The 12,413-nt window shown below is 43.5% G+C and overlaps 1 protein-coding gene across 4 annotated transcripts in view; it reads right to left on the bottom strand.

Moving 5' to 3' along the window:
* Positions 1-12,413, bottom strand: part of WDR7 (WD repeat domain 7) — a 206,361-nt gene that overhangs the window by 125,398 nt on the left and 68,550 nt on the right. For all 4 annotated transcript variants that reach the window (XM_060280352.1, XM_060280350.1, XM_060280351.1 and 1 more), the window contains one exon: positions 2,187-2,300. In XM_060280352.1, the coding sequence (XP_060136335.1) occupies positions 2,187-2,300 (114 nt within the window). The remainder of the gene's footprint in view (positions 1-2,186; positions 2,301-12,413) is intronic.

Genomic DNA, 12,413 nt, shown 5'->3' on the forward strand with positions numbered 1-12,413 from the left:
GCAGCCCAATGTCTCTTGAGTCGGATGGACGCAGACAACCTAACTCAATGCAACGTGGCTCACAATAACAAAAGATAAAATATTAAAAACCATTCCACCCCCAAAGCATAAAATGAAAGCAAAATCTGTAATAGACAAACAAATGTACAACTGTGAGTCTAGTGAGCAGGAAACATTACTCAGAGTTTGCAAAATGCAGGAGATCTTCCAAAGCCCAAATTGATTTATTGCCCCATGCTGTTTCTTAGCATAAATGTTCAAGCTACTACCTAAATCTCAGCTCCCTTCTATTGCCGCCAAAATAAAATTTACAGCTCTTGATACGCGTTTTCACTCTTTGTATGCCTACCAGATTTTTTTCATAATGTAATTTATATAGGCTTCCAGTCAATAGAAATACAGTACAGTTTTCTTTTAAACTTGCTGAGAAATCTATATAGAGCTCAATCAAGTCATAGAATCCAAGAACAAGACTGCACAATCTGGAAGTTGGAAACTTGTTAACTGCTTTGCCGACATGCTAGGGAAGTCTTTTAGTTATTTAAATTGTTTTGAGTACAAAGCACTCTTCCGTCATAGTTTACATCATCTCTGTTAAAGAGAATAAGTCAATTCAAGAAAGAAGTATGGTTTATTTAACATATTCTTCTATGCAGCTGTTGCTGTAGAGTAATTTCACCTCAAAGTTCATTCACATTAGACTCTTCCTACCCTTTGTTAATATTTAGACTGTAAGCGACTCAGGGCAGGGGCTTCTCTTTCTAGCTTCTTCTGCTTTGTCAGCCACTGCATATGTGGATTTTAATGTGCTAATTCATTCATTTTGCAGTAAGCAGCTCCAAGGAAGAATTATCTTTGAAGCCTGCCACTTAGAAGAATACACATTTCCAACATTAGATCCATGAAGATGTTTTTAAATCGGGGGTTATCTTCGGCAAGCTAGATGTTGCTGGACTCCCAAACCCCTTCAAGTCTGACTTATGAGCCTTGCTAGATGGGACTGATGGCAATAATAATAATAATAATAATAATAATAATAATAATATTTATACCCCGTCCATCTGGCTGGGTTTCCCCAGCCACTCTGGGCAGCTTCCAACAAAATATTAAAATACAATGGTCTGTTAAACATTAAAAGCTTCTCTAAACAGTCTGCCTTCAGATGTCTTCTAAAAGACTGGTAGATGTTTTTCTCTTTGACATCTGGTGGGAGGGCATTCCACAGGGCGGGAGCCACTACCGAGAAGACCCTCTGCCTGGTTCCCTGTAACTTGGCTTCTCACAGCGAGGGAACCGCCAGAAGACCCTCAGCACTGGACCTCAGTGTCCGGGCAGAACGATGGGGGTGGAGACGCTCCTTCAGGTATACTGGACCGAAGCTGTTTAGGGCTTTAAAGGTCAGCACCAACACTTTGAATTGTGCTCGGAAACGTACTGGGAGCCAATGTAGGTTCTAACTTTTGGCTAGCACTCAGTACATGCTCAAGCATACCCTGTTCCGTATTCATGTTGCTTCTCACATCCAGGGTGAAGTTCTTGCATTAAAAACAGGTTCTTGTGTCAAATTAAACCATACAGGGAGTGCTGTGATCCTCTAGGCCAGCCACCACCAAGGCCCTCGGAAGCTGGACCTCAGTATCTGGGCAGAACGATGGAGGTGGAGACGCACCTTCAGGTATACTGGACCGAGGCCATTTAGGACTGGACTACAACATCATCTGGAGGGCCACAGGACAGCCACCCCTGTTTTAAATCTTTACAACTGCCTAAAAGCCATATGCAACTACTTGAGACCATGGTCAGGACAAGACACATGGCAATAAAAGACTATCCATTGTCCATCACCTTCTGAATTACATAACGAATGTAAACTGAATACAAGCCAAATTGGAAGAATTAAGCCCTTGCCAGGAGAGCTTAGCCCCACTTTTGTTAAAAAATTCCAAGATTATATATGCATGCCACCTCTGAAGTTCATTGGTGAGGGCTAAGCATGCAATAAACTGAGTGAACATTTGAAGTAATATGGTTTCTAAGCAAAATATATCCCATTTTTTATCCCTGAAATGTCTTTGAAATGAGATTCGGCACACAATTTCACCAAAGCATAGTCGAAACTTCAAGCAACTTGCAGCACAAAACATGAAGAGATCTGGCTCAGAATTATTAAACATGCAAATGTTTACCTGCTGGGATGTCCTCATCAACAAGGTCATGCTCCTCTTCTGGAATTTTAGTTTCAGATACCAATTGTTCAGGAGCACCAGTAGCGGTCTGAATTCCTTCTGTGGTCACTCCAGCTGAAATGTCAAAATAACACCATTCAATTCACAGAACAAAAGAAAATATGTTGATCTGTACTGTACATTATATTTACATCACATTTAAGTGGAGGGGGAAATACAGATCTCAGATTTTATAGGAATCGGATTGTCAAGCTTTCCTTTTCCAAGAAGGCTTGGAAGAAGAAGAAGACCTGACCCAGGCTCATGAGGTTCCCTGAAGATAAGCGTTGCGATAAAAGGCCAGTTCTTGGGAGCTGACCCTTCCCAAGATGTTTTGAGTTTGGGCCTTGTGAAGATCTGATCAGGGCACATATTCAAAGGAAACATCCTCACTTAGTGCACTGTAGAGGTGGAAAAGGTCAGAAAAGAGCAACGGAAATTAGGGGCTGGAGCAAGTCTCCTATGAGGAAATGTCACAACTGTTTGGGACTTTTAAGTTTATAAGATTTGTATAAAAGTTACACATGGTGTGGAGGCAGTGGACAGTGAGAACTTCTTCTCCCTCTCTCATAATTCCTGAACCTGTGACGGTCCATTGAGGATGAATGTTGGTAGATTCAGGACAGTGTAAAGAAAATAGTTCTCCATGAAGCAGATACTGAAACTACAAGATTACTGGCTGGGACATAAATAGGCACATTCTACTATTTTTGGAAGGACAGATCCTGAAGCCGAGGCTCCAATACTTTGGCCACCTCATGAGAAGAGAAGACTCCCTGGAAAAGACCCTGATGTTGGGAAAGATTAAGGGGACGACAGAGGACGAGATGGTTGGACAGTGTTCTTGAAACCACGAACATGAGTCTGACCAAACTGCAGGAGGCAGTGGAAGACAGGAGTGCCTGGCGTGCTCTGGTCCATGGGGTTACAAAGAGTCGGACACGACTAAATGACTAAACAACCACCACCACCATTGGTCTAACTTGCTCAGTGCTATTTAGCGGGCACTGATTTCCCAGCCTACCTAGAGATGCCGGAGGCCTTTTTGCAGGCATAGCATGTGCCCAGTCACTAAGTTACAGCATTCCCCCAAAGTCCTGTACTGGTCCCGAAAGGGATTATTCCAGAAGAAAAGGACTCTCCATCACTCTTATATATTCTTGCAGCCCTACTACAGGTGCTAGGTAGATCCAAGAGCTCATTCCAGAATTAAGCAGAGGAGGTGTAAGTAATGCATGTCCCAATTTGAACTTTTTTGCACCGAGTCATTTTAACATCCAGACCAATGTAAAGACTGTATGAAGTCATTCACACCTTTGAAATCTGCACGCACGATTCTCAAAGTGAATATAATGTAACAAGCAACACTGAGGTTCCTATGTCCAATTCCCACCATTCTTCCATAACCCCAACCCCACCCCGCCACAGAAGTAGAAAATCTGTGATTGGCCGCATTAAATTGCACAGCCTTGTTCCACAAAAGGTACTTAGCAGCGAGACTATGTCATTAAATAAGCCTTTATTTATTGCAAAGCAATTGTGGGCTAAGCCATGGGCTTGGGGGCCAAATGCATCAACCCAGGTCTCTCTATCTGGCCCTTGAGACTCTCCCCTGGCCACATCCCTCACCAGTCTTGGTTTGCACCCTCCTTGAGTGACTGCCTGGAGAGAAAGGTACGGTGCTGTCCTACGCTTGCCTGGAGGAAGGGTGGAGAGGGCTATGGAGAGGGCTGTGCGAGTGTGGGTAGAAACTAGACTGCTGTACAAAATGTAAAATTCACAGTGGTTCCTCTGGCCCCTCCACTCCCAGCATGTGGTTTCCAGGAGGATGCTCACAAGGGAATGTGGCCCTCAAGCATAAAAAGACTACCCACCCCTGTTCTAAACTAACAAGGAAGTGCTGGCGGCACATGCAAAAGTACTCTTTAGAAAGCATTCATAGCTTCCATTGAAATCACTGCTTAGGCCAGCTTATATTTAACATTCAAAAGCTGGGAGTAATATTTATTATTCACAAAACAAATCATCTGTGAGATTTCATCCGAATCTCCATGGACAGGGGAAAAAAATAATAATAAAAAGAAGAAGACAGCCGCAGCAACCCAGAGGGGGGGAGGAAGGAGAAAAGAACAGAGAATGTGAAAAACAGAAATAAATCAGATGGAGACAGACTGTGAAATATGGCTTCTTTTTTGAAATAAAGTCAATGAACAAGAGCATGCATTACCAAGCCTGACCTTCCTATTCTCCGGTGCTTTCTAGATAACCAATAAAGAGCAAATCCAACAAATAAGTTTATTTTATATCCGAAATAAGGAATAAATAATTGATGTCTAAAATATAGTGGATGTGACGCAAAGTGGTTACTTCAGTACAGGATAGGAGAACTCCTACTTCGTTCCTCTTGTCCTCCAGACTAACAGTTTGCCTATATTTTCTATTCTTTTAAGTTGTTTCCTGAAGGCTGGGAGGAAACTTTAGTCTATTTGCAGATTAAGATGAGTAGATGAGGCCTAGCTCCAACTTCCTTTTAACTGTTGCTCTACTGGTCAAGACCAGCAACGGGGCCTTAGTGGTGGTGATGCCACCATAATGGAATTCTCTTCGCAGAGCAGTTTAATCAGGGCAACTCTTATTCTCTTTTAAAAAAATAAAATGGTAGAATTTTTTAATTTTTTATTTTGGTGTTTTACAACATGGCCTTATTCTTTAGAACAAATTCATCAGCTGCTCAATAGTGAGATTATTTTAGAGACATCTTGGGGGGGGGCGGGGTAGCGGCCATTCTTTATTTATTACATCTATATACTGCCTTTTCCTCCAAGCAGCTCAAGGTGGTGCACATGGTTTTCCTTTTCCCCGCTTTATCCTCACAACAGCCCTGTGAGGTAGGTTTGGCTGAGAGTGAGAGACTAGCCTAAGGCCATGCACCCGATGAGCTCCTTCTGATGGTAGCCATTTTACAATGTTTTCTGACGTGATGTACACCACCGCAAGAGCTCTACGGAGCTATGTGGCTGCATAAAAGGGAGCCAGCATTTGTCCAGAGACAGTTTTTCTGGGTCATGTGGCCAGCAACGGAACACCGAAAGCCGAGCAGCGCACGGAAACACCGTTCACCTTCCTGCCAGAGCGGTACCTATTTATCTACTTGCACTGGGGTGCTTTCGAACTGCTAGGTTGGCAGGAGCTGGGACCAAGCAACGGTAGCTCACCCCGTTGCAGGGATTTGAACCGCCAACCTTCCGATCGGCAAGCCCAAGAGGCTCAGTGGTTTAGACCACAGCGATGTGGCTGCGTAGAAATTGTCAAATAAATAAGCAGAACATTGGAGCTAGAGGCTCCATCTGGATCAGGTTGTAGCTGATGCTGGAAGGGCTCCACTACTGCAAGAACACAATGCAACCCTTAACTAAGAGGTAACATATCAGAACTAGAAACTGCTTCAATGCTATTTGATGCAGGTGGGCAATTTGGTGAAGGGAAGCCCAAGGCATGCCACCAGTGATATGAGCAGCATTTAGCATCTCATTACTCAAATGGCACTCAGTGATCCAAGTATGTACTGCACCTCTGTTGAACAGACTGGTGCTTTACACCAGGCATCCCCAACCATCGGCCCTCCAGATGTTTTGGACTACAATTCCCATCATCCCTGACCACTGGTCCTCTTAGATAGGGATCATGGGAGTTGTAGACCAAAACATCTGGAGGGCCACAGTTTGGGGATGCCTGCTTTACAAACGATTTATTACTTCATGTCAGAGTGATGGGCATGTATGCATGGAATCAACCTAAGACATGGTGCAAAGACACATTCATGGACTATCAGGCATAATGCTTAAAAAAGAAATGTTTTAGGAGTTCAGCTTATATGTAAGACAAGCTTCCCACTGTTATCACTGGACTCTTAGCACCCACAAGGATTAAATGGGTTCTTCATTCAGAAGTGTTTTGGCTCAATTCAGCCCCCTCCTCCAGCTTCCTGTTTAGAAGAAAATGTGTTGCAGCAAAAGTGGAATCTGTGGCAAAAAGAAAAGAAACATTGCTTGCAGACCTAGCAAGGGGTGGCGGGGTTCAGTTGCTGACCAGAGCTGCAGCAACTCTTTGTCAACATCACAAGCATCTGAGACTGGAGGATAGGCAGCTGTCAGGATTAGAGACTCAGTGGAGACGGGAAGTGTAAACTAAATCAGCATGAGACGAATGGGCTAACAGAAGCTGGATCAGAAATCTGGGCAAAGCAACAAGCCAAATGGTGGGTTCAGAAGAGAACCCACAAGTCAAGCACAGACCAATAGCAGAGAGTTTTGTTCATGAAATGAGGGGCAAAGGGGAATTCAGAAAATAAGGAGCTAGCTCCACAAAAATAGCAGGGATTAGGAACAGTAAGAAACAGCAAATTGTAGTAAATAGCAGGGTCAATGCAGGCAGGGAGCATGCAGAACTAAAGGCATGTAGCCCAAGCACGTAGCCCAAGTTAGTAGCCCAAGCAGAGGGACCTAATGATATTTACATGCACTAATCAGGATTCCAGAGATTGGGGTTATCCAGGAACTCAGCAGAATGTCAAAGCCTTTTGCAAAACCTAGCAAATAACAGCGGATGGCATCCAACCAACTTGTTCCATCAGCACAAGTATTTGTGCTTGCACAACAACAGAACACTCTGCCTCTTCCCATGATCACCCTGTGCCTTCCCTATATCTGCTCTAGAGGGTTGGGAGAAAACCCTCATTTAAGGGGTGTATGGGAAACGTTCCGCTCTGCATGCACAAATCATTGCAGTGAAGGAATAAGGTAGTTGGATACTGTTCATTGACTCCTTTACCATTGACTCTAAGATCCCAAAGAGAGGGCCAGGCACCTATAATGCAGGGCAGAGAAAAATTCATCCCACCCCCTTACCAGGAACTCCCCACTTCTTTGTATCAACCACTTTAAGAGCTTACACATCTCAATTGCATTCAGTTCTCCAAATTACTAAAAATTAGATCTTATTGGACTAACATTCCTGGTGTGACCTCCTCCATTTTGAATATTCACGACCCAATATTCAACCGAAAGCTCCGAGAAAATTTCAAGGCACAGTACAGCTCTGAATATGCCCTGCTGTAAGGCTTCATAATAATGCACAGCTGTAGGCTGAAATCCCAAGAACCATTATGTGTACTTAAAGTCAATACGACTCGTGCCACAGGATTGCAGCCTTAATTTGAAAGAAGCTGGTAGGGAAAGAATCATACTTGTTATAAAGAATTTATTGCTTTTTCTTTTGGAGTGCTAATATGGATATACAGGATCATTTCAAAGGTGCAAAGCTCATTTCATATAAAGCATCCTGCAAATATTTTTTCTTTTGGTTTTTTTTTGGGGGGGGGGGTTCTGTTTCATTAGTGTATTACAATAGTAGTGGAAACAGTTTTTGTGAAAATACTATCTAAATAAGTAAGAATTTAACAGTATGGGAGGTGCAAGTTTGTCTATAGTTTATTTCCAGACAGAAGGTTTAAATTTATTGGAAACAGATTTCTGCAGTGACTGACCAGTACTGCCCCACATTCCCTGCAATCCTTATGACAGACAGACTGCCTGCCTCACATTAATTCACTTCACACTATTTCTATCGATCCACAGTCGGTTCCCTAGTCTCTTTGCACACATTGCCTGTCTGGCTGCCTACATCCACATCAGCACATATACACAAAGGCCACAGAAAGATAACCTTTTGCTTTCCATTAAAGACACAGTAGCCATTTTTTCTATCTGCAGCACCATCAGACATATAAAATATATCAGAATTTCTATTGCCTGCTGGACAAATCGAGTGCTCAAAGATTTCAAGTACATCCAGTGTTATATTCTAGAAAACAATCATTTTCACATTTTTAAGAAAAGATGTTGCTCGGACCGAAGAAGATGTGTCTCTGTGTGTGGTGCTGGGTGGGGGAAGGAAACCTGGAATTATATTTTGTGTGTGTGTGTTTACACACACACATACATACACACAGAGAGACATTAGGGGAGGGAAGTCCTTTCAAAATGCATTTCGATTTGAAGAACCAACATTACATACAGACCAATTTGACCCTCTTGTAGCTATAATGAAAATAGCATTTTCTAAGGTTCACACAGGACCCCAACATTTCACCACATTGATTAGTGATTAGACAGAATACAATGGTGCAGTAACTTTAAGAACTGTGCGTACAAGGAAATACAGATAGCATGAACAGATTAACATCCATGCTTAAATATATCTCTTCTTGCAAAAATGAAAGAAAACAAAACACAAAACCCCTAACAATTGACAACAGGGGAAAATGCTGGTATATACACTTATTTCTCCACCCCCTGACAATGCTGTGAATGCTGATCTTGGGTTTCAGGAGTAAAAAAAAAGGGGGGGGCAAAAAAAATCTGCCTTAAGAGACAGTGTCCAAATTCCTGAGTCAAAATCCATGAATTACCATCCCAGTCAGAAAACAAGACTACCTTATGAAATACAATGGATGAAAATCTAGGAGGAACTGAATCAGCCAGTGTTCATGATGCAAATCACCAAATGTTCGCAAGGGAGGATTTCCCCTTCCCCGAGGCTGACAAGTAACCTTCCCAGTCATTTCCAAGCCACTGGAACTGTACAGATACTGCAGACACAGCGGCTTAATTGGACTATTTGCAGAAAACAAATATGGTGCCAGCGCAAAAGGCCACAGATGACACCGTCACAAGTAACAGCTGTAATAAGAACCAGGGGGATAGAAGAGGACGCTGGGGCTATGCACAGGAAGACTGAGGTACCCAAATCTCACTCTGCTGTTCTAGGCAGAGTCCTACCAGAAATCCAGATTGCCAACAAGCTTCCATGTTTCTCCCCAACATGCTGCTTTCCTTGTGGACAGAGAAAGGCAGCTATCAAATGTGTAGAAGTAGAATAAGGATCAGTTGTCCGTCAGACACAAAGACATATCACTGTGCTATGTTGATGGTGACATACTGGAATAGGGGACGCGGGTGGCGCTGTGGTCTAAACCACTGAGCCTCTTGGGCTTGCCAATCAGAAGGTTGGCGGTTCGCATCCCCGCGATGGGGTGAGCTCCCATTGCTCTATCCCAGCTCCTGCCAACCTAGCAGTCCGAAAGCAAGCCGGTGCAAGTAGATAAATAGGTACTGCTGTGGCGGGAAGGTAATCGGCATATCCGTGCGCTCTGATTTCCATCATGCTGTTCCGTTGCACCAGGAGCGGTTTAGTCATGCTGGCCACATGACCCGGAAAGCTGTCTACGGAAAACGCCGGCTCCCTCAACCTGAAAGCGAGATGAGCGCCGCAACCCCATAGTTGCCTTTGACTGCACTTAACTGTCCAGGGGTCCTTTGCCTTTTTTTACTTTACTGGAATATAGCAGCACCTTTTTATCATTTCAGGGGGTACTCAAGGGTCCGGAGTGCTGGCACCTGGCTTTTCGTTGATGTTAAAAAGTGTGGCACTTACTGTAACAACTTCATGGTGAGGGCACCTATTTTCCTAGAAAGAAAGCACTGCGTATATGTGTGTGTGAAGAAAAATCGATCAGAACTGAACTCAAGCATAATCTAAATGCACAGATGAATTATCATAAAATTGCCAGGTATTTGAACTGGGCACACCGACTAATATCTCGCACCATCTGCTTATCGGAATTTTAACATGATACTTTACGTAGGGCACAATCCGAAGCATGTCTACTCAGAAGGAAACCCCACTGAATTAACTGAGATTTACTCCCAGGAAACTGTGCACAGAATTACAACCTATAATGTTTGGTTTTTGTTGAGCCATGGAACCCTGCCGATAATGCATCATCAACTTTTATAAATGTATTTGTTGCCTCCATTAAAAAAAATTCTTTTGTTTCATTCTATCCAGCAACATTGGCTTTCCATCTCTGTTCTCCCCCCTCCCCCTCCCCCGAGCTGCCCTTTTAATTCAAAAAGAGAATGGAATAATATATGGCATAATTCAAGGATTTTGGAGTTGGCTGCGCAAGGGGCGACTGCACGCAATCTATGCCCGTGATAAGCAGGGTGCAAGAGTTGTACAGCTGTTTTGGAAGAGAGAGGAAATGTGTTTTATGTGGAAGAGATGGATACTGCTCACCAGAAGAAGCCCCTTATCTTATATCAGGACTAAAGCAGTTACAAAAAGCGTATCACCCTAGCTCACAACCAAAGCAATGTTTAAAGAAATAAACATTTAAAATAAAAACAAAGAAGAAAAGGAGAAGCAAAGAAAAATATGTTCAAGTCCCAAAACATCCCACTCGGTTTTCCCTGTATGTTCTGCTTATTACCAAAACGGTAGGGAAGGATTGAGAGTGCATTTCTATGAGAGCTCATCTGGCCCCGCTGTTCATCTTTCACCTAAAGTCATAATCCTCTCACTATGACATCACAGCAGGCTATGCGAGGAGTTAAAAAGGAAAGTATAAAATTATATACAATCTGAATTTCTTCTAAAGGGGACGACTGTAAGTTCTCAATAGACTAATGTGCTTAGTTAGGGGCCGGGGATCCAATTATTAATTTGATTACAATTCCTTCTATGCAGCTCCACTCATCTGATTCAAAAGCAATATATTTCTGTGGTTTGATGGGGTGTCCAGATACCCACCCCTTTCTCCTCTAAAGAGCTGGGGAAAATCTGCCCAAAACGTAGCAAATGTACTACAGGGGGAAGATGGAGCAGGTAAAGCTGATGTCGGCACCACATAAACAACTATGTGGTGTGGCATAGTGGTTAGATAGGGCTGCCATATGTCTGGATTTTCCCAGACATCACCAGGATTTCAAGGGCGGAATTGACGTCTGGGGGGAATTTCCGAAAGGCGACGCTTTGTCCTGGGTTTCTGAAATATGGCAACCCTAGGTTAGGGCATTGGACTAGGATGGGGGGGGGAGCAGGATTCAAGAAGAAGAAGAGTTTGGATTTGATATCCCGCTTTATCACTACCCGAAGGAGTCTCAAAGCGGCTAACAATCTCCTTTCCCTTCCTCTCCCACAACAAACACTCTGTGAGTTGAGTGAGGCTGAGAGACTTCAGAGAAGTGTGACTAGCCCAAGGTCACCCAGCAGCTGCATGTGGAGGAGCGGAGACGCGAACCCGGTCCCCCAGATTACAAGTCTACTGCTCTTAACCACTACACCACACTGGATCTCAGCTCAAATCCCCACTCAGCTCAAATATGGGGATTGCCCCATATTTGATCATCCTTATTTGATAAGTACTCTTGATCATCCTTGCCATACTGATGCAACCACTGACTTCCCACTTTCCTTGCAAACAAGTCTTCACCAATATCATTAATGGGAGTAAGGGAAAAACAGTATGAATTTAACCCTCTAGAAGTTGAAGTGGCCACAAAGTATTTCATGCTGAAGAGCCTCAACCCTCTTTTCTGGCCTATCGTCTGCAATTTCCTGCAATTCCCTTCATTAAAGGCTACCGTCTACCCTTCAAAACTTCCAAGTGATATAGCCTATGCTTAGCATTTGAAATTCACTAGGTAACAGGCAGTTCGAAAGCACGTCAAAATGCAAGTAGATAAATAGGAACCGCTACAGCGGGAAGGTAAACGGCGTTTCCATGTGCTGCTCTGGTTTGCCAGAAGTGGCTTTCTCATGCTGGCCACATGAGCTGGAAGCTATACGCCGGCTCCCTCGGCCAATAATGCGAGATGAGCGCGCAACCCCAGAGTCGGTCACGACTGGACCTAATGGTCAGGGGTCCCTTTACCTTTACCTTAGATAACAGGCACATTTTGCTCTCGGCCACCTGCAACCAATGATTTCTCCACCATCTGGAGGTGCACGCCTTGGGATCCATGGATCTTGACTGTTTTCACGCACCAGCAACACAACACACAGAATTCTCTGTGTTATATTCATCTGCACAATCAGAATGAATTTCAGGAACCAAAAAGGTTACTTTCCAGTGCTCTGGCCCCCCAAATTGCAATTAGACATTTTGCTTTGGCAACTGTAACCCTGGTTTAAGGAGCCACTTGTCGCCTAGCTTATATATCCGAGTTTCTGACCCTGCCTATGCTGCTTGTTTTGTACCAGGAGAATATCTGAAGGGATATCAGAGATGGAAACTGCCCCCTTCCAGCTACAATAATATAATATAATATAATATAATATAATATA

Source organism: Zootoca vivipara, chromosome 11 (assembly GCF_963506605.1).
Source record: "Zootoca vivipara chromosome 11, rZooViv1.1, whole genome shotgun sequence".
Taxonomy (NCBI): Eukaryota; Metazoa; Chordata; class Lepidosauria; order Squamata; family Lacertidae; genus Zootoca; species Zootoca vivipara.